Source organism: Octopus sinensis, linkage group LG1 (genome assembly GCF_006345805.1).
Source record: "Octopus sinensis linkage group LG1, ASM634580v1, whole genome shotgun sequence".
NCBI lineage: Eukaryota > Metazoa > Mollusca > Cephalopoda > Octopoda > Octopodidae > Octopus > Octopus sinensis.
Genome location: NC_042997.1, coordinates 202408115 through 202432104, shown reverse-complemented (window position 1 = coordinate 202432104; position 23990 = coordinate 202408115). Strand labels below are relative to the sequence as shown.

The following is a 23990-nucleotide window of genomic DNA, read 5'->3' as shown; positions in this document are numbered from 1 at the left end:
GAGGTCGACTTTGCCTTTCATCCTTTCAGGGTCGATAAATTAAGTACCAGTTGTGCACTGTGGTCGATATAATCGACTTAATCCGTTTGTCTGTCCTTGTTTGTACCCTCTTTATTGCCCTTGTGGGCAATAAAGAAATAAGAAACTAAAAGAAGCCTGTTATGTATATGCGTGTGGATGGAGAGAGAGAGAGAGAGAGAGAGGAGAGAGAGAGAGAGAGAGAGAGAGAGAGAGAGAGAGAGAGAGAGAGAGAGAGAGAGAGAGTGTATGTGTGTGTGCCCTTGATATCATGGTCGTAAAGTCCATGATCATTGCTGTTCATTTCCAGTTTTTCATGTTAAACATGTCTGGCCAAAAGGTAATTATAACCTTGCTGGGAAACAGGTAAGGGCTGGTGACAAGAAGGGCATCTGGCTGTAGAATGTTCCATCTGACCCATGCAATCATGGAAAAGTGGATGCTATAATGATGATGACCACCACCACTAAATGTGAGTTCTCTAACGATATATAACCAGCAGGTATAAGATTGGAAGATATTGGACAAATGAATGCGTGATAAAATTTATGATAAGATCTGAGCATCATCTTGATTATCTCGTTAGAAGAATAACATACAAATGTTAATAACTGATTAATTACTGATGGAAAATGACATGCTTGGGAGTGGAGGGGTGGGGGTGATATGGTAAAACAACAACAAGTACAAAAGAGAATCCATATTCAACAGAGTTATTTGTCAGAAGATCGTGGCTAGAAATTCTCTGTGATTAATATCAAACGAGTGCCATTAATTAATATGAGTTTAGTTTCGACAAAAGGAAGATAAAAGATTTATGTGGCTATTGAAGTGCAAATGTGGTTAAGAAGCTCGCTTCCTAAACATAAGGTTTGGGGTTCAATCCTATGGTGTGACACTTTGGGCAAGTGCCTCAGGAGAGGATTTGGCAGACAGAGACTGGAAGAAGCCTGTTGTGTGAGTGTTTGTGAATGTCTGTGATTCCATTGCCTGTGTGAGTGTTTGTATGTGTGTGTGTGTGAGTGTTTGTGTATGCATGTGTTTGTGTATGTGTATGAGTGTTTGTGTGTGTGTGTGCAAGTGTTTGTGTGTGCCTTTGTTATGACATCATGTGATGTTTATAAATGAGCATCAGGAAACTAGTGATGTAGTTTGATTCCAGTTTCTTGTGAAAACCATGCCTGGTCATAGTGGGGAGTATTACTTTGCTTGGAAACTGATGAAGGATGGTGAGAGGAAGGGTATCTGGCCATAGAAAATCTGCTTCTACAAATTCCATCGAACTTGGTGGTATTCAGAGAGATAGAGAGAGAGAGAGAGAGGGAAAGAAAGAAAGAGAGAGAGAGAAAGAAAGAGAGAGAGAGAAAGCAAGAGATGTTAATATTTTGACACAAAGGTACACAAAATTGTGTGGATGATGATAATAATAGTTATTGTAGATGCCCTAGGTATGGATAAAAATAAAGATGTCAGAAACATCCCAGGAGAACCATATCTCATAGAAGTCCAGACGATTTTGCTGACAAGTACCAGCCACAGCCTTAGAAAAACCCTACCAGTTGAAATGTTTGTTTTGTATTATATAAATGTATTTCTGTATTGCCTTCCCCACTCACCCTCCCCAAGTTTTCATTTATATTTCAACATCTTTTAACTGTCACCTACCCTGGGGTACTAGGTATGTCCTGACAAGTGATTACATCAAACATACAGATTAGAAGAAAAACTATATTAATAACAATGGCTTCAAATCTTGGCACAAGGCCAGCAATTTTAGGGGAGGGTTTTAGCCGATTGCATTGACTCCAGTATTTGATCAATACTTATTGTATTGACCTCAAAAGGATGAAAGGTAAACTTGAACTTGGCAGGATTTGAACACAGAGCATAATGAGTTAGAAGGAATGGTGCAAAGTATTTTTTCCTGATGCTCTCACAATTCCACCAGCTCACCACAATGATGATGATGATGGTGGTGGTGGTGGTGGTGATGATGATGATGATGAGCTTATTGCATATGGAGTTCAGGTGTGCTACAACTTGTTATAAAAGGTTAAAAGAAAGAGCAGAGAGCAGACATGTAAGTCAAATAAAGAAAAACTGCAAAGAAGGGTACAAATGCATGCATTTCTACCATGGGTGGCTCTGAGATGGCTGACCACTTCTGATTTGGTTTCAGTTTTTCTTTTTTTTTTGACAACTCAATCATATAATTTTATCAAGAAACACATCAACAACAGCTCAAATCTTGCTGAGGTTAATTCTGCCTTTCACCCTTTAATGTCGGTAAATCATTATCATCATCATTGTTCGACCGTGGTCAAGACAATGGAATTTACCATGCTACGCCAGACTTCACGGTCCATCATAGCATTACGGAGGTCCTGTTGCTGGATGCCTGTATCCCTGGAGATTACATCAGGGTAGGAGAGTGTGCACCCTCTGGTATTGCGAGTAGATGGCTCCCAGAGGAGAAGAGTAGAAATTGCCTCGTTTTCAGCTCTACAACAATGTCCAGCAAACTGGACTCTCCTACCTTTCACAAGAGATGACACAGGTGGTAGTTTCCCATATATTTGCATTTTGGCTGGATGATGCTTCCACGAGAGATTTTGAGCTCTCATAAGGAGGCGAGTAAAATAAAAGCACCAGTTATGTACTGGGGTCAATATAATTGATGAACCCCCTCCCCGCAAAACTGCTGGCCTCGTGCCAAAATTTGAAACAGTATTTGATGGGTTATGAAATTTTTCTCTTGAATTTTGAGGATCATAATTATCATCATCATCTGAAGAAATGGTTGGACACAATTTCCCTAGCACAGAGCAGACAATCTCAGAAGACAAATGGGAATGGAATCACGGGGACAAAGAATACTGGAAGAGTCATAACAGAGACAAATTAATACAACTTACCAACATTGCCTCCGATGATGCTAAATTTCAATCTGGCATTTTTCCCACTGTCTTCATCTGTGGCATGAATTCTTCCAACAATGGAACCCAAAAAGGAATCTTCTACATGCGTGAATTTATACAGCGGGAAAGTGCATCTGGGCGCATTATCATTGGCATCAGTGATGTTCACAACAATCTGCAACAATAGAACACAATTATATAAAAATATATCTACATACATACAGATGTGCAAGCAGACAGGGGTTAAGAAGTCAGCTTCATAATTATGATGTCTCAGGTTCAATCTCACTGAGTGGCATCATGGTCAGGTGCCTTTGCCCATAAACTTGGCTTGACTCCAGCTTTGTGACTGAATTTGGATGGAGGCTGAGTGAAAGTCTGTTGGATGGCCTATACATGTAATTCCAAAGCCCAAACTCATCACACTGGTGCCATGCTGCATCTACTGTAGAATTACTTTAAGGGTATGCATGTCTATGGAAAACTCAAACCCTTTGTATATTAATCCAATGAATAGGTCATCTATTTGATAAAACAACCAGGATGCTTGTATTGAAATTAACAGGGGAACCCATATATCATATCAGTGAGGGGGGCCAGTGCGCATTGATGCCGTCGAGAGGTAGGCCCCGAAACGGCGTGCATTCTCTCCTGATGATCCCATACACTTGCTAGCTTCCGATATACGGAGCTTTTAACTGGTAGCACTTGCGTGTGCAAGTTGTTTGCAAGACATATAAATTGTGACTAAGGTTTGGTGGAAGATTTTAATTCAAAACTTATGAAAACAAGACATTTGTACAACAGAGCCAGAGCCAGTTTCAGCCAGGTTCGTATGAAAAGGGTTAAATTAATCATTAGTTAACCCTTTTGTCACCATATTTCTGTTGAGATGCTCTGTGTTTCTTTCAATTAATTTTAAATATAACAAAGAATTTAGTAAAATAACTTAGTTACCATTAAGCTAGTGTTAGGAACATAAATTGTGACTAAGGTTTGGGGGAAGATTTTAATTGAAAACTTATGAAAACAGGACATTTCTCCTCCAAAGCCAGACCGGTTTCAACCAAGTTGGTAACAAAAGGGTTAAATAATGAAGTCACAAAGAAATGATGGTCATACACATCAATTTTTTTCTCATGTAGGTATATGTGTGTATGTGTATGAAGTGTGTATGTGTGTGGGCATTATATTCTATATCTATATAATGTACATATTCTCTCTCTCCTGCAGTGAGAAAATGAGAAAGAGAGAGCCTTTGCTCTCTCTCTTTCACACACTCTCACTACAGGAGAAATAGAAGAATAAGCTTCACTAGTTTTACTGGCCATAATTAACTTATCAAAAGTGTCTTACATAAAATATTACAAACAAGTGCCATAGGTTCTGCTTATTTGCATATCAATACATTTTCAGGCAGTATACTCTATTTAACTAAAATATTAAAAAAATTATTTATATCTATAAATTGTAATTATATTTTTGTGCATATAATTAACAAACATATTTTTAGCCAGACTATGAAAATAAACTTTCTGGTGAATTAAAGAAAAGGTTCCTCTCTGTAGAATAGACTGAAGGACAAGCTCAACTAGTTTCACTGGCATTTGCCAGCTCATCAAGAGTGTTTACTTCATCCAGAGGCCAAAGTTTTCAGCTGCTTATGTAAAAATTTTATGACCCAAAACAGTGTTATTTGTTCACAGTATTTTTAATTTGTATTTTTCTTTTGTTCTTTTATTTGTTTCAGTCATTTGACTGCGGCCATGTTGGAGCACCGTCTTGAAGAGTTTTAGTCAAGTGAATTGGCTCAACGAAATCCACTCACAAGGCTTTGGTCAGCCTAAGGCTATAGTAGAAGACACTTGCCCAAGGTGCCATGCAGTGAGACTGAACCTGGAACCATGTGGTTGGTAAGTAAGCTACTTATTACCCAGCCATTCCTGTGCCTATGTATGTATGTATGTGTATATATATATATATATATATATATATATATATATATATATATATGTATGTGTGTGTGTATATATATATATATATATATGACAGGCTTCTTTCAGTTTCTGTCTACCAAATCCACTCCCAAGGCTTTGGTCTGCCTGAGCTTATAAAACTATTATGAGGTATGGATGTGTGGTTAAGGAGCTCGCTTGGCAACCATGTGGTTTCAAGTTCATTCCCACTGCTTGGCACCTTGGGCTTCTACTATAGCTTCAGGTTTGTGAATGAATTTGGTAGATGGAATCTTTGTGGTATCTGTAGAAGTGTGTGTGTGTGTTTATCTCCCACCTTGACAACCAATGCTGGTTTGTTTATGTTAGTTAGTTAGTTAGTTAGTTAATTTGGCTCAAAAGCAAATAGCAAGGCCATGTAGGGGGACATGGAGTTAAGTACAGGGTGGTGTTCATGTAAAGAGTTCAGGCCACTTGAGGTCCAGGGAGGCTTTGAACAAAGCGGTCGTCGGCATCTTCACCATCTCGTCTGGCAGCTTGTTCCACGGATCCGCAACCCGGACGGAGAAATCTCCTCTCCTTCGATTGAGATGAAATCGTCGCAGGTAGAGCTTTTCGGAATGACCCCGCAGCTGACGCTCCGGAGCAGGAGTGAAGAACAGCTCTTTCGAGAGGTTACACTTCCCGCTTATGATGTTGTGGGCAAGAATGAGATCACCACGGCGGCGGCGTTTTTCAAGAGAATAAAGGTCGAGCGTCCTCAGCCTTTCTTCGTAGGACAAATTTTTGAGACCATGAACCATGCGGGTAGCCAGCCTCTGGACTCTTTCGAGGTGCTGTATGTCTTTGAGGAGATAAAGAGAAGAGGCTTGAATCCCATACTCCAATATGGGTCTCACCAGCGTGACATAGAGTGGCAGGAATATGGCTGCTGTGAGCATTCCGAATGACCGTCGAATCAAAAACAGAATTCCGCGCGCTTTGTTGGCAGCATGGACGCACTGGGCCGAAGGCGAAAAGGAGGAATCCACCAAGATACCCAGGTCCTTTACCTGATCGGTCTTCTCCAGCAGCAGACGACCCGGCTCGAAATCAAGTTGAGTTGCAGGAGTAGAGCCGACAGGCAGATGACAGCACTTTGACACGTTCAGACACAGGTCCCAATCGTTAGACCACTTCCAAATTTGGTGGAGGCATCGACGAAGATCCTCTATACTACCGCGAGGAGCGACCAGTTTGATATCGTCGGCAAATAGAAGGGTGTGTTGCGTGAGGTCGTCGGGCAAGTCATTTATGAAGACTAAGAACAACAAGGGCCCAAGCACTGAACCTTGAGGCACGCCACTGCTCGCACTGGAGACGTCGGACCGCGAACCATTAACTTGAACTTGGAAGGAGCGATCTGAGAGGAAGGCACCAACCCATCGTACAATATCCGGATGGAAACTATATGCTTGAAGCTTGACAAGTAGTAGGCGGTGGTTTACCGAGTCAAAAGCTTTGGCAAAGTCCAATAAAACGATGTCAACAGCATCACTATCATCGAGGATGCGCGTCACCAATTCTTCCATTACTAGTAAGTTGGTCAAGCATGATCTCTTCGGCACGAAGCCGTATTGGGAATCAGTGATCGAGGCTGTGTTTAGGAGGTGGAGCATCATACTTTTCTTAAGGATGGTTTCGAACATCTTGCTGATTATTGATGTAAGGGAAACCGGTCGGTAGTTAAGCGGGTCTTCGTGGCTCCCTTTCTTGAAAATTGGGCAGATTATCGCTGTTCTCCAGTCTGCAGGTATAACACCCGTCGCCAATGACATATTGAATAGTCGTGTTAAGGGCTCGCAGATGACCGGAGCCAACGCTTTGATAACCCGTGGGTGTATGCCGTCAGGGCCGTGACCCTTGTTGACATCGAGGCCTTGAATAACACGTTTGACTTGGTCCCTATTAACTTAGCAGTTTGGCAAAATAGACCAATAAAATAAGTAAAAGATTTAAAATAGGCACAGGGGTCGATTTGCTTGACTAAACCAGTGAAATCAGTGCTCCAGCATGGCCATAGTCCAATGACTGATACATGTAAAAGATAAATAGAAATAATACAAGAAAAATGCTGTGAAGTAAAAAAAAAAACCCTAAAGGGGTGGAATACATTAGAAAAGTTACTTACAGCAGTTGTGGCAACTGTTTGACCAGTTGAATCTACTGCTTCAACAGCAAATTGTTGGTAAGAACTGGTCAGTACTTCTCGATCTAATTCAGAAGTTGTGGTTATGATACCCTGATGAAGAGAGAAGAAAATAATATTAAAATAACGAATTAATCAAAGATTATTTTAACTTGTATAAATAAAGAAAATCGTTTCAAATTTTGGCATAAGGTCTGCAAGTTTAGGAGGAAGCAGTTTAAGTCGATTACACCAACCCTAGTTCTCAACTGGTACTTATTTTATTGGCCCTGAAAGGATAAAAGGCAAAGCTGACCTTAGCAGAATTTGAACTCAGAACACAGCAATGGGCAAAATACCGCTAAGCATTTTGTCCAGTATACTGATGTTTCTGCCAGCTTGCCACCTTAATAATAATAATAATAAACAGGCTGGCCCCTTGAAATACAGGCACTACTCATTTTTGCCATCTGAGCAAACTGAAGCAATGTGAAATAGAAAGTCTTGTTCAAGAACACAATAATGCTGCTGGGAATTGAACTCATGACCTAACAATTCTGAGCTAAGAACCCTAACCACTAAGCCATGTGCCTTCACTGTGATAAATTAAACATATTTTTTTTCGCTCACTATATGAAATACATTGGACTGCACTTAACTATTTGTTCTCTGTGCAGAAGGCCTCACTGGGAAATCTTTTCCAGTTATTATTTCAGTTGTCTAAATACACACTGATTGTGAAAGAGTCTGGCATTGTGTTTGCAGATATTATATATATATATTCTTGGACAAAGAATATTAGTCAAGAGATTATTTAACAGAAAAGTTTCTCTTTGCGTCAGTGGTCAGCAAGAAAAGTTTATGGCCGTAAAATAAATATATGCACCAATAATTCTTCTGAATGTCCAAATTTAAATGACCATTCAAAATCCACTGGGAAAATCAATACGGAGAATTTAATATGTACGTATATGTGCATGCATGTGTATGCATGACACCAGTAGCAGTAGCAGCAGCAGCAGCAGCAGCAGCAGCAGCAGCAGCAGCACCACAATCGCCACTACTATGACCACCACCATCATCTTCATGATCATATATGGATTGGAGTGGTCTGTTCCTGCAAAGCATGTTGCAGCATGGTAATTTATCATTGTGTGAAGTCAAGCGTCATGAGATCAGATCCAGTCACTGCCGTCTACGCAAACATTCTTCAGTCTTTCTATTTCAGTGAATCTTCTCGCTCGAATCATTTGGCACACCTCCAAATCAGCCATCGTTCTTCATACGCATCGCATTGCAAAGTGAAAGAAGACTCTTGTACACTACAACCAAATCCTCTGAAGTGTGCATATATGTATGTTTGTAGACATGTGTGTCTGTGAATCATCATCACCATCATCATCGTTTAACGTCCGTTTTCCATGCTAGCATGGGTTGGACAGTTTTGACTGAGGGCTGGCAACCAGATGGCTGCACCAGGCTCCAATCTTGATCTGGCAGAGTTTCTACAGCTGGATGCCCTTCCTAACGCCAACCACTCTGAGAGTGTAGTGGGTGCTTTTTATGTGCCACCTGCATGGGGGCCAGTCAGGTGGTACTGGCAATGACCTTGCTCGAATCTTTTTACACATGCCACTGACACAGGTGCCAGTGAAGCGGCATTGGTAACGATCACGCTTGAATGGTGCCCTTTTACGTGCCACGTGTACGGAAGCCAGTTGGCTGTTCTGGCAACAAATGTATCTATCTGTGTGTGTGTGTACAGAGGCACAGTCATGGCCGTGTTGTCGAGTTTGTTTTGCAACCATGTGTTTCAGGCTCAGTTTCACTGTATGCCACCTTGAGTTCCTTGTCTTCTGATATAGCCCTGGGGCGAGCCAAAGCTTTATGAGTGGATTTGGTTGACGGAAACTGAAAGAAGCTCATCACATGGCTTAGTGGCTTGTGTATTACACTCACAATTACAAGATCATGGGTTTGATTTCCAACCTGGGTGGCATGTTGTGTTCTTGAGCAAAATACTTCAATTCACATTACACCAGTCCACTCAGCTGTACATGAATGACCCTGTCAGAGAATATCCTTCTGATCAGGGGGGGAGATGTTGTCCTGGTTGTCTAACCAGTGGATGGCATCATTTGAGCTAAAACAATGCAAAGCGCACTATTATTGGAAGCTGATTGAATAATGATAATCTATGAGGAGCTCTAACTTATACAATACTAGTTGTACATCTAACAGCATATATATATATATATATATATATATATATATATACATACACACACATATATATATAAACAAGAACCATGTGCGTTTTAGTTTTTAACCTGCAACTAGCCACCTTAATAATTTATACATATATATATGTACACACACACATATCATCATCATCATCATCATCATTTAGCGTCCGCTTTCCATGCTAGCATGGGTTGGACGGGTCAACTGGGGTCTGTGAAGCTGGAAGGCTTCGTCAGGCCCAGTCAGATCTGGCAGTGTTTCTATGGCTGGATGCCCTTCCTAACGCCAACCACTCCGCGAGTGTAGTGGGTGTTTTTTACGTGCCACCTGCACAGGTGCCAGACAGAGCTGGCGAACGGCCACGGACAGATGGTGCTTTTACGTGTCACCGGCACGGGGCCAGGCGATGCTGGCAACAGATGGTGCTTTTACGTGCCACCAACACGGGGCCAGACAGAGCTGGCAAACGGCCACGAACGGACGGTGCTTTTATGTGTCACCGGCATGGGGGCCAGCCGAGGATGTATATATATACACACATACATATATATGACCTATTGAGGCAAGTGAAATCAAAACCAAAATTGCTGGCGTGGTCGATGACAGTACTGTGCCAGTGGAACATTATAAGCACATCAGAGTGTAATCATTGCCAGGGCCACGGATTGGCTCCTGTGCTGGTAACAGGTGAAAAGCACCATTCGAACATGATCGTTGCCAGTGTCGCCTTACTGGCACATGTGCCGGTGGCATGTGAAAAACAGCATTCGAGCATAGTTGTTGCAAATCGACCCCAGGACTTATTCTTTGTAAGCTTAGTACTTATTCTATCGGTCTCTTTTGCTGAACCGCTAAGTTACAGGGATGTAAACACACCAGCATCGGTTGTCGAGCAATGTTGGGGGGACAAACACACACACAAACATACACACACACACACATATATATATATATACCTATATACGACAGGCTTCTTTCAGTTTCCATCTATCAAATCCACTTACAAGGCTTTTGTCGGCCTGAGGCTATAGTAGAAGACACTTGCCCAAGGTGCCACGCAGTGGGACTGAACCTGGAACCATGTGGTTCGTAATCAAGCTAATTACCACACAGCCACTCCTACACACACACACACACACACACATGTATATATATATATATATATTTTCTATATATATATGTGGAGGCGCAAAGGCCCAGTGGTTAGGGCAGCGGACTCACGGTCGTAGGATCGCGGTTTCGATTCCCAGACCGGGCGTTGTGAGTGTTTATTGAGCGAAAACACCTAAAGCTCCACGAGGCTCGGCAGGGATGGTGGTGATCCCTGCTGTGTACTCTTTCACCACAACTTTCTCTCACTCTTACTTCCTGTTTCTGTGTACCTGTATTCAAAGGGCCGGCCGGCCTTGTCACTCTCTGTGTCACGCTGAATATCCTCGTGTAAACGTGTCTGTGGAGTGCTCAGCCACTTACACGTTAATTTCACAAGCAGGCTGTCCGTTGATCGGATCAACCGGAACCCTTGTAGTCGTAACCGATGGAGTGCTTCCATATATATATATATATATAGCATGAAGGCGCATGGCTCAGTGGTTAGAGCGCCGAGCTTACGATCGTGAGGTGTGAGCTCGAATCCCGGACCGGGCTGCGTGTTGTGTTCTTGAGCAAGACACTTTATTTCACGTTGCTCCAGTTCACTCAGCTGTAGAAATGAGTTGCGACGTCACTGGTGCCAAGCTGTATCGACCTGTCTTTCCCTTGGATAACACTGGTGGCGTGGGAGGTGGTATGCATGCGACTGCTGGTCTCCATAACAACTTGCCCGGATTGTGTCTAGGAGGGTAACTTCTAGGTGCAATCCCATGGTCATTCATGACCGAAGGGGGTCTTTACCCTTTATATATATATATATATATATATATATATATATATATATATATATATTATATATAGTAAGATAGCTCAAAGATAAAAACTTGGTAATGAGCAATTTTTAAATTACATTGTCTGCCAAACAAAACAACGATGGTGCTGATGCTGCTGCTGATAGTAGTAGTAGTAGTAGTAGAAGTAGTAGTGATGGCAATATAAAAATTACTCAAGGAATCCAACTGTGTCATTCACAACAAAGCTGCCATGTTGATACATGATGTTGCCATGATGCAATTGTTTTACTTTCTGGAAGTGTTTAGTGACAAAAGAACTCACGAAATCTTTTGTGAAGAACAACAACCATGACATGGAAATATGCTAACGATAATGGTGTCGGTGCTTAGAGATATTTAATTAAAGAATATATAATTTACTCTGATTACTTTAAACAGCAGGTGGCTTGATCAATTAAAATATTTTTGTTTATGTATTAATTACATTTAAAAGATTTTGTTTTTTTTTACTCTGACAACCTTTATTTTAATTAGTCAAAATGAACAGATGGATGTTGGGATTGTCATGATCTTGAAAAATAAATTGAATATCTTTGCAAACACTATTCCCACCATTAAAAAGTCCAAATAGATAAATAATTAGCAAGAAAAAAAAAACAACAAAAACAAACAAAACAAAACAAAAGGGTGGCTAAGAAGCTTGCTTTCCGACCACATGGTTTCAGGTTCAGTCCCACTGCATGGTATCTTTGGCAAGTCTTTTCTACAGCCTTAGATGAGCCAAAATCGTGTGAGGAGATTTGGTTGACGGAAACTGAAAGAAGTCGATCATTTGTGTATATATGTGTATGTGTCTCCTTATCTTGACATCACATGAAGGCATGTAGCTGAATGGTTAGGATATTTGGCTCATGATTGTAAGGTCATGAGTTCAATACCTGGCGACACGTTGTGTCCTTGAGCAAGACACTTTATTTCACATTACAGCAGTCCATTCAGCTGGCAAAAATGAGAAGTACCTGTATTTCAAAGAGCCAGCCTTGTCACACTCTGTGTCATGCTGAATCTCCCTGAGAACTATGTCAAGAGTACATGTGTCTGTGGAACACTCAGCCACTTGCATGTTAATTTCACAAGCAGGCTGTTCTGTTGATTAGATCAACTGGAACCCTCATCACTGAAACCAATGGAGTGTCAGTTTCTTGACATCATCGGATAGTTGAGAGTGAGTGTCATCCTCATACAAACACTGTCATTCGTTCGTTTGTCCTTTGTGAAAACATGTCAGGTCAAGTGATGACATTACCTTGTTTGTAAACAAGTGAGGGTTGGTAACAGGATAGGAATTGAGGCATAGAAATTCTGCCTCAACAAATTTCACCTGAGCCATGCAAACCTTGACAAGCGGAAGTTAAAATGATGATGATGAAGTAAGCTGCTGGACAGAGGAACAAGGGTCAAGGCGATGAGCACAAGAAATAGTTTACACCCGAACTGTTTAAAAAATATATCACTTGAGTTATATCATTATGAAAACTAATTAGAATATTTTCAAATTAAAACAATATTGATATATTAGGAGTAAAGATTGTTTGCCAACATAACATGGCAGTCCTGGTTTAGGATGAATGTTGCTGTAATTTAGCCCCAGGAGACATCGTCTCCAACCGGCTATATGACATGATTTGTGTCCTTATATTTTCAAACAAGAGAATCTAGCACCCCCACTCAGCTCAAAACAATATCCGTGTATCGCAATTTCTGGGTTATTTCCCCTCATCAGCACAGAATAATTGTTCAGCTATTAATTAAAAACTTTATTTATTCAGGATATAACTCCACTGTTTATCTTGGTATGAGACCACCATGTCATGCACATATGGTTGTGATGCATGTGCCTTGTGTACCCTTATTAGACAAGTAGTCATGATGGGTATATTGGACTTTGTATATTTATACCCCAGTTTCATTTTGATGGTAAGCGTTGCTCTCTCACTCATTAATAATAATAATAATATAATAATAAGCCTTTCTACTAAAGGCATAAGGCCAGCAATTTCAAGGGAGTAGTATGTCAATTACTCCAACTTCAATGTTCAATTGGTATTTATTTTATCAACCCTGAAAGGATAAACGGCAAAGTTGACCTTAGTAGAATTTGAACTCAGAACATGAAGAACTGGAAGAAATGTCACTAAGCATCTTGTCTGGCACAGTAACAATTCTGCCAGCTTGCTGCCTTAATAATAATAATAATAATAATAATAATAATAATAATAGAAAAATCTACAACAACAACATAAAAAATATATTTCAAAATAGTCATTTAAGAAATGAGAGGAATACTAGCAAGAGAGAGATTGCAGTTATACCACACTAAGTTTAGACTATCGACTGTAAGATCTCAACTACGTCTGTAGTTCTTGAAATGGTTCCAGGCAACAGACAAGTGGGGCTAAACATAAAGGTGTAGCCGATTATTTTTACAGAAATGATCAAATCAAGACTTATACAGCCTGAAGAAAAATTGTAAAGATAATTTCTGGAGAAAATAGAATTTTCATTCTTTAAGAATATAAAGGACTGTAGCTGTACAATTCAAAGATTGATTATTGTATTAGAGTAGAAGGCAATAATTGGTAAAGTAAACACAAGGAAAAATTAGAATTAAAAACATAAGAAAAATCTGTCTGTGTAAAGATATCATTTGTCAGTTTATACACACAATATAGATATATCGAGGGACTAAGCAAAATAGTGAAAAATTCAAAATATTAACCTAATTAGCATATCTGAATTATTGTTAAGTATCATAAATTATTATTTTACACACACGTACACACGCACAAAAATGATTAACCATATATATATATATATAACAACAAAATAAGTAGGCTCCAATGTCCCTTGGAATAGAGAAATATATCTAATACAAATGAGGGATGATGGTTTGTGAAGTGAATACTAATCGAAAATTAGATTACTTCATACCTATGGCTTGCTGGGAAACTTCAAGTACTGTGTGTGGGTGTTCCATGTTTGTATAATCATAATATTCTTTTATTCTTGTACTGGTTTCAGTCATTTAACTGCAGCCATGCTGGAGCACTGCCTTTAGTCGAACAAATCTATCCCGGGATTTATTTTTTGTAAGCCTAATACTTTTTTCTATTTGTCTCTTCTGCCCAACCGCTAAGTTTTGGGGACGTAAACACACCAACATCGGTTGTCAAGCGATGGTGGGGGCAAACACAGACACAAAAATACATGCATATATATATATATATATATATATATATATGACAGGATTCTTTCAGTTTTCATCTACCAAATCTCCTCAGAAGGCGTTGGTAGATGGAAACTGAAAGAAGCCTGTTGTATATATATATATATATATATATATATATATGACAGGATTCTTTCAGTTTTCATCTACCAAATCTCCTCAGAAGGCTTTGGTAGACGGAAACTGAAAGAAGCCTGTTGTGTATATATATATATATATATATGTATGTGTGTGTCTGTCTCCCCAACATCGTTTGACAACCAATGGTGTATGTTTACGTCCCCATCACTTAGCAGTTCGGCAAAAGAGACCGATAGAATAAGTACTAGGCTTACAAAGAATAAGTCCTGGGATCGATTTGCTCGACTAAAGGCGGTGCTCCAGCATGGTCGCAGTCAAATAATTGAAACAAGTAAAACAATAAAAAACAAAGCTGGTGGTGGGTACACATGTGTAGGTATGCCATTATTATTACTGTTACTAAGGTGGTGAGCTGGCAGAATCGTTAGCACGGCAGGTAAAATGTTTAGCAGCATTTCCTCAGGATCAATAAATTAAGTACCAGTTGTGTACTGGGGTCAATCTAATCGACTGGCCCCCTCTCCCAAATTTCAGGCCTTGTGCCTTTAGTAGAAAGGATTATTATTATTACTCTTACTTATTTATATTTGTTTTGCAAAATCTGATTAATGTGAAACTGCAGAAATAGCTTCATGTCTGTCAATATCAAAAGATCATCATCATTATCTGCTTTCCATGCTAGCATGGGTTGGACAATTTGACTGAGGACTGGCAACCAGATGGCTGCATCAGGCTCCAGTCTTGATCTGGCAGAGTTTCTACAGCTGGATGCCCTTCCTAACGCCAACCACTCCGAGAGTGTAGAGGGTGCTTTTTACGTGCCACTGGCACGGGGCCAGTCAGACGGTACTGGCAATGACCGCGCTTGAATCTTTTACACATGCCACCGGCATGCTGGTAACGATCACACTCGAATGGTGTCTTTTATGTGCCACCGGCACAGAAGCCAGATAGCTGTTCTGGCGACGATCACGCTCGGATGGAATTTAAAATTCAATGGAGTTAATATTAGATAATCTTAGTAGCATTGTTTTAATGTAGCAGCAACTGGTAAAGTAACTATGTTTTACCAGCACTTGAAAGTTAAGCCCATATACATACATGCACACACACATACACACACACACACATATACCAAAGACTAATGACGGTAAATACTAACTGTTGTTGAATTGACGGTAAACCAGTCGAGAGGAAACATCATATGATAAGTCAAATTGGCCAAACTTGGGTCGGAAGACAAGATGCCAGAGTTACGATTACGCGACATTTTCAACCGGAAAACTCTGCCACCTGGCCTAATATCTTCAGGAATTTTAAGTCTGTAGACTGGGTGCCTAAACTCAATCGGTTCATCTTCTGTGGCAAAAATCTGTGGAATTAAAAATAAAAGTTAGAAGACACAAAAATATCAAGAGGTTTGTGTGGTTGAGAAGTTTGCTTTCCAACCACATGGTTTTGGGTTCAATCCTATTGAGTGACACGTTAGGCAATTCTATGGTAATTTGTGCTTCAAACACCAGCTTAATAATGATTAAGTTATTTTAATAATTTAATTGAAACAAAGGCAGTGTATTTTAACAAAAGTATGGTATCAAAGAATGAACTTTGTTGATACTGACCAACCTGGAACTGCCCTTGGTTCCATGATACAAACTTTGCGTTTTAAAGTGATTTAAATTAAAACCTTCCATCAAATTTTGTGCTAACTTATGTCCGAAACTGTAACTTAACAATGGTAGTTATATTACTTAATTCTTCGTTATATTCAAAACCGAAACAGAGGCAGAGTATTTCAGTGGAAATATGGTAACAAAATGGTTAAGGTGGTCTAAATTAAAACTTATTATCAAAATTTCATGCTATGTTCTAAATACCAGCTTAATAATGACAAAGTTTCGTTTTTGGATTTGGTTTGCAAGATTCTTTATATGAGTTTGGGTGTTGAAGCATATTCTGTTGTGTCTGAGGAGAATCATTTTCTTTTTGTGCCTTATAATGTAACACACTCACCGGTAAAATTTCCACTTAAATCTTGTTTTTATTTTCCTAAAATTTTCATTACATCTTGCAACCTTTTCAATAGTCTTGACTCTTGAAAAGCATGAACATAGCCAATAAGACTATTGAAAAGATTGCAAGACGCAATGAAAATTTTAGGAAAATATAAATAAGATTTAAGTGGAAATTTTACCAGTGAGTGTGTTAAATTATAAGGCACAAAAAGAAAATGACTCTCCCCAGACATAACAGAACGACAAAGTTATTTTACTAAATTCTTCATTATTTCAAAAATTAATTGAAACAGAGGCAGTGTATTTCAATGGAGATATGGTAACAAAAAGGGTTAAATAATGACCTACCTGAACAGATGTATTGGCGGTGTGGATTGAGTCTGTAGCCACGACATTAAATTCCTTATACAGCGTACCTGGTGAGAATAGTGTTTTATCAATGTTCTCAGTTTGGACAATGACACCTGATTTGTCAATGGTGAACTCAGAAGATGACGGTGTCAAGTAATAAATGATCTCTGAATCTGTATCTTTTGCTTGGACGACTGTAATGGCTTTTCCTATTGGCGAAGTTTTGGTGATCTGGCTAACATACAACGGCTGAGAGAATTCAGGAACTTCATCATTTACATCAGTGACTTTTATTTCAATGGGAGCAATTGAACTGATGCTTGGGGTGCCATGATCGTGAGAAAGAATGTTGAAAGTAAAATGTTTCCTTGTCGTTTCATAGTCAAGAGATTTGTTCAAGTAGATACTACCATTGTTCTTGTCTATGTAGAAAAATTTGGAACGAGGCTCCAAAAAGAAAGAGACCTGACCGCCAGCTCCTAAATCCCTGTCACGTGCATCCACCTGGAAAATAATGTCTCCAACTGGTGTGTTTTCAGGAACAGTAACTGTGTAGGCCTGTTGCGAAAACTCTGGTGCATTATCATTGACATCTTCAACATATACGTTCACAACTGTATGTGCCTGCTTTCGAGGAAAACCTTTATCTTGTGCACGCACAGTGATGTGATAAATGTCTTTCTTCTCTCGATCCAGTTTAGGTTGGCTGATATATATACTGCCATTTTTCTCACCAATTTCAAACATCTCCATTGATCCACTCACAATAGAATATTCAATTTCTCCATTGACCTCGGAGTCTTCATCATCAGCATGAACATAGCCAATAACTTTACCAAGGGGGGAGTTTTCAGTGGCTGTCATATTATATGAAGTATACTGAAACTGTGGACTGTGATCATTAACATCTAAAACTTTAATGAATAAATATATGACAGATGACCTTGGCGGGTCACCCCCATCACGAGCAGTGATGCTCACATTGTAATTACTGCGCCATTCACGGTCAAGGGACCAATTGGCTTTTACATAAACAACATAGCTAGAGTTTTCGACTTTGCGAAGACGAAACTGAGTTGCTCCATTGAGACTTAGAGTTACAGTACCATTTTCTCCGGCATCAATATCTTGGACTTCCAGTTGATGTGCCTGGCAAAGAGAAAACAAACACCAAAATAAAACACCACAACTAAAACAGAATTTTGTTTCCAAGTGGAAAACAACAACAACAGATCCCCCCTGCTCCTACCCCCACCACAGAGATAACTGAAAATTGAACGATAAGCCAGATTTAGTCGTACACGATTCTCTTTTTTTTTTTATGTTTGTCATCTGAATAATCCTATATTAAAAATGAAATAAAGTTAAAATTGTCAAGTTTGAGGGGATATTTTCAAAATGGAGTGTTTCTATTCAGATATGGAAATATCAGAAAACTATAGAGAAATTTCTCATGAATAAATCATCGAAGAATCTGTAACAATTATATGAATTTCTGATTACGTATTTCATATTCTACAATTTTCCCATATTTTTGAAGCTGCTTAAAAAAAATAAATAAATAAAATTGGTATATTGCTAAAATGGGAAAGGAAATAAAATGTTTAAGAGAGATGGCGCATGAATTAAAGATATCTTGATTATACTTTCTAATCCCATCTTTCTTACAATATTGGTTTGAATCTTACTGGTGCGTGAATCCCAGCACAACAGAATGTGTTTATATGTAGAACATTCTAAATGGATGTGATGTAAATCATTGACTTTATACATATATTAGATCTACTTCCTTTCATTTCCCATTTGAACCTCGCAAGCACTCCAGATAATATCTACAGATATTTAAACAAAAACGCAAACAGTTTTGTTGTTGTTGTTGCTATTTTACATGTATCCATCTAGATTTGCATGAGTGGTAGTGGTAGTAGTGGTGGAGTTATGGCAATTTGTTGATCAGTTGGTGTTTAGCCCCAGGTCAGTTTTATTGGACAGACCTATAATCCAACCATGACCTTCCTGTTTTCTGTGTTTTTTTTCTTTTTTCATTTTTTTTTTGCATATCAAGGACCACATTGTCTAACACACTGGTTCTAAACAGGGGTCCATATGACCCATGGGAACCCATAAGATTTTGTCAAGGACCACATTGTCTAACACACTGGTTCTAAACAGGGGTTCATATGACCCTTGGGAACCCATAAGATTTTGTCAAGGACCACATTGTCTAACACACTGGTTCTAAACAGGGGTTCATATGACCCTTGGGAACCCATAAGATTTTGTCAAGGACCACATTGTTTAACACACTGGTTCTAAACAGGGGTCCATATGGCATTTGGGAACCCATAAGATTTTGTCAAGGACCACATTGTCTAACACACTGGTTCTAAACAGGGGTCCATATGACCCTTGGGAACCCATAAGATTTTGTCAAGGACCACATTGTCTAACACACTGGTTCTAAACAGGGGTCCATATGACCCTTGGGAACCATAAGATTTTGTCAAGGACCACATTGTCTAACACACTGGTTCTAAACAGGGGTCCATATGACCCTTGGGAACCCATAAGATTTTGTCAAGGACCACATTGTCTAACACACTGGTTCTAAACAGGGGTCCATATGACCCTTGGGAACCCATAAGATTTTGTCAAGGACCACATTGTCTAACACACTGGTTCTAAACAGGGGTCCATATGACCCTTGGGAACCCATAAGATTTTGTCAAGGACCACATTGTCTAACACACTGGTTCTAAACAGGGGTCCATATGACCCTTGGGAACCCATAAGATTTTGTCAAGGACCACATTGTCTAACACACTGGTTCTAAACAGGGTCCATATGACCCTTGGGAACCCATAAGATTTTGTCAAGGACCACATTGTCTAACACACTGGTTCTAAACAGGGGTCCATATGACCCTTGGAACCCATAAGATTTTGTCAAGGACCACATTGTCTACACACTGGTTCTAAACAGGGTCCATATGACCCTTGGGAACCCATAAGATTTTGTCAAGGACCACATTGTCTAACACACTGGTTCTAAACAAGGTCCATATGACCCTTGGGAACCCATAAGATTTTGTCAAGGACCACATTGTCTAACACACTGGTTCTAAACAGGGGTCCATATGACCCTTGGGAACCCATAAGATTTTGTCAAGGACCACATTGTCTAACACACTGGTTCTAAACAGGGGTCCATATGACCCTTGGGAACCCATAAGATTTTGTCAAGGACCACATTGTCTAACACACTGGTTCTAAACAGGGGTCCATATGACCCTTGGGAACCCATAAGATTTTGTCAAGGACCACATTGTCTAACACACTGGTTCTAAACAGGGGTCCATATGACCCTTGGGAACCCATGAGATTTTGTTGTTAAAATTTAAGCACAATAAATTGGTTTTACTTTTGCAATGCACAAAACATTTTAACATTCTTTTAAAATACAATTCCAAATAATATTCAACTACTCTTTTACTTGTTTCAGTCATGTGACTTTGGCCATGCTGGAGCACCACCTTTAGTTGAGCAAATCTACTCCGGACTTATTCTTTGTAAGCCCAGTACTTATTCTATTCTATTGGTCTCTTTTGCTCAACCGCTAAGTTACGGGGATGTAAACACACCCGTTGTCAAGCGATGTTGGGGGGACAAACACAGACACACAAACATATACACACACACATACATATGACGGGATTCTTTCAGTTTCCGTCTACCAAATCCACTCACAAGGCTTTGGTCAGCTGAGGCTATACTAGAAGACACTTGCCCAAGGTGCCATGCAGTGGGACTGAACCCAAAACCATGTGGTTCATAAGCAAGCTACTTACCACACAGCCATTTGACTGCGGCCATGCAGGAGCACTGCCTTTAGTCGAACAAATTGATCCCAAGACTTATTCTTTGTAAGCATAATACTTATTCTATCCGTGTCTTAGGGACTGAAACAATGATCTTACCATTGTGGGAACAACACCCTAACCACTAAGCCATGGTCCACAGCAATACACTTCTTTTATCTTTTATTGCTTATTTGTTTCAGTCATTAGACTGTGGCCATGCTGGGGCACCACTTTGAAGAATTTTCAGCTGAATGAATTGATGCCTGAGTTTATTTTCTTTATAAAGTCTGGTACTTATTCTATTGGTCACTCTTTGCTGAACTGCTAAGTTACAGGGACATAAACACACCAACACCACTTGACAAGTGGTGGTGGTGGTGGTGGTGGATAAATACAAACACATATGATGGGCTTCATTCAGTTTCCATCAACCAAATCCACTCACAAGGCCTTTGGTTGGCCTGAGATTATGGCAGAAGACACATGTAGTGGGAGTGAACCCAGAACCATGTGGTTGGGAAGCAAGCTTCTTATCACCCAGCTTTGTCTGTGCCTATTGATTGATTCGAAACATAACAAAAATATAGAAACATAAGAAAAATCAACAGACACAAAAAATATAACTGAAGCCCCTTACAGGAGTGTCCAGAATGACTTCAGTGCCCGATAAGGAATTTTCGGGTACTGTTCCATTCAGTGTTTTCCCACTGACAAAGTTGAAGTCTGGATTGTTGTCATTTTCATCAAGAATATTCACAATAACCATCATTCTATCCTGAAATAGAGAAACAGAAATATTTTACAGGATCAATAATCAATAAAACATGAAATGCAGTCACTGATTGGCTGAAATAAACATATCAGAAACAAGCAATTTATTGAAATATTTTGTGGAGAAAACAAAAAATTCCAAGAAGTAACAGAAAGGTTAGTAGTGATAGGGGTTCTTTTTCTTTTATTGTCTGTTACTTGACTGGCATCGATCACGCTCGGATAGTACTTTTAATGTGCCACCAGCACAATAAACAGATTTACACTTTTACTTGTTTCAGTCATTTGACTGTGGCCATGCTGGAGCACCACCTTTAGTCGAGCAAATCGACCCCAGGACTTATTCTTTGGAAGCCTGGTACTTATTCTGTCAGTCTCTTTTGCCGAACTGCTAAGTTACAGGGACGTAAACACACCAGAATCTGTTGTCAAGCGATGTTGGGGGGACAAACACAGACACACAAACACACACACGACGGGCTTCTTTCAGTTTCCGTCTACCAAATCCACTCACAAGGCTTTGGTCGGCCCGAGGCTATAGTAGAAGACACTTGCCCAAGGTGCCACGCAGTGGGACTGAACCCAGAACCATGTGATTGGTAAGCAAACTACTTACCCCACAGCCACTCCTGTTAATTTTAAATGTTAAATCTCCTGTATATCAAATCAAAATCAACATTTGCTCCTTTCTTTATCCGATTCTTTTAAAGCCCCATAAAAGGTTTCAGAAGCTGCCCAAAGAAACTTTCATGTTCAGATGATTTGGTTGTAATTACAGACGGCAATCCAAGAGCTACAGAATAAGTGTGAATGAATGTAGAATCAAAAGGTCCTCATAGAAATACACCCCTGCTTATTTTAGAAACACTGTTTGGTTGTAGAGACATGACAATGTAGAAGAAATGACTGGTTTCAGTCGGGAAATAAGCAGAAATTTAACAGTGGGTAACTGTTGTAATCAATGGCTACATGAGAAATGTACCCTCATGTAGACAAACTAAATACCAAAAATTAGTGTTACATGATTGGTATTGTATTACATGCAGTAGTATTGATTGTGCAACATGTAGCAATATTGATCAAGTATACATGTAGCAGCATTGATTAAGTTTGATACATGTAGTGGTATCGATCAGGTGTGTAGCACAAAGCAATATAAAGTGTGCTACATGTAGCATCATTGTGCAAGTGTATTACATGCAGTGGTATTCATTGACTGTGTTATTTGTAGTGGCATTGGTTAAAAGTACTACATGTGGTAGTATTAAGTGTGTGACATAGTGGTATTGTGCACCACATGTGGTATTAAGTAAATTACATTCATGTGGTGTGACAAACATTCTTGCCAGAAGAAACCCACAAAAGAGGAAGACCAAGGAAGACATGGAAAGAACAGTGACCAGAAAATTTGCTATAAGAAATTTCACTGTATAGGAAAATTCACTGTGAGACAAATTTGCTACATGGATATTGGTGGAGCGTATTGCATCAGTATATTATATAAAAAAAGAAATGATAAAGAGTTTTCATCATAAGCATCATCATTGTCGTCGTCTGCTTTAACATCTGCTTTCCATGCTGGCATGGATTGGATGGTTTGACTGGGGACTGGCAAGCCAGAAGGCTGCACCAAGCTCCAATCCTATCTGGCAATGTTTCTACAGTTTGACGCCCTTCCTAACATCAACCACTCTGAGAGTGTAGTGGGTGCTTTTTATGTGCCACCGACACAAGGGTCAGTCAGACGGCACTGGCATCGACCATGCTTGAATAGTGCTTTTTAAGTGTCACTGGCATGGGAGCTAGTCAGGTGATACTGGCAACGACCATGCTCGAATGGTGCTTTTTATGTGCCACCAGCATGGGAGCCAGTCAGACAGTACTGGCAATGACCACGCTTGAATGGTGCTTTTTATCTGCCTCCGGCACAGGACCAGTCAGGTGGTACTGGCAATGACCATGCTTGAATGGTGCTTTTTACGTGCCACCAGCATGGAAGCATTAAATAAGCAAGCCTTTATTCAACATCAAACATTAAAAAAAAATGTGTGAGGTCATTTAAAGCAAAATTTCTTATGGCACAAGTGTTTATGGTGAAAGTTCCTGTAATCGAAAAGAACCAGCGAAGGATGATTACAGGAGATTGAACTTCACGAAGGAGATGATACAGGTGAGTGACAGCTGCTAGAGAAAGACTTATCTAACCCATGCAAGCATGGAAAAACAGACATAAAAATGATGATGATCTAATTCTTCTTTAGTTATTATGAATTAGTTGAGTTTTATGAAATCTCACTGCAATTACCAACTGTTTCCAATTTTAATGAAGAAATCATTAAAGTCATCATTATCGACTATTATCACTGACATTTCATTTCAAATGGTCGTTAAAACAGGAAAGACAATAACTATAAGAAATTTTACTGATTTCTTCAATAA

General features: G+C 39.6%; 1 protein-coding gene across 5 annotated transcripts in view; it reads right to left on the bottom strand.

Moving 5' to 3' along the window:
* LOC115232327 (protocadherin Fat 4-like) overlaps positions 1-23990 on the bottom strand; it is a 648900-nt gene that overhangs the window by 60327 nt on the left and 564583 nt on the right. For all 5 annotated transcript variants that reach the window (XM_036508327.1, XM_036508328.1, XM_036508334.1 and 2 more), the window contains exons 13-17: positions 21418-21555; positions 16919-18070; positions 15718-15927; positions 7062-7172; positions 2934-3111 (exon numbers count right to left, since the gene is read on the bottom strand). In XM_036508327.1, coding sequence (XP_036364220.1) covers positions 2934-3111; positions 7062-7172; positions 15718-15927; positions 16919-18070; positions 21418-21555 — 1789 coding nt within the window. The remainder of the gene's footprint in view (positions 1-2933; positions 3112-7061; positions 7173-15717; positions 15928-16918; positions 18071-21417; positions 21556-23990) is intronic.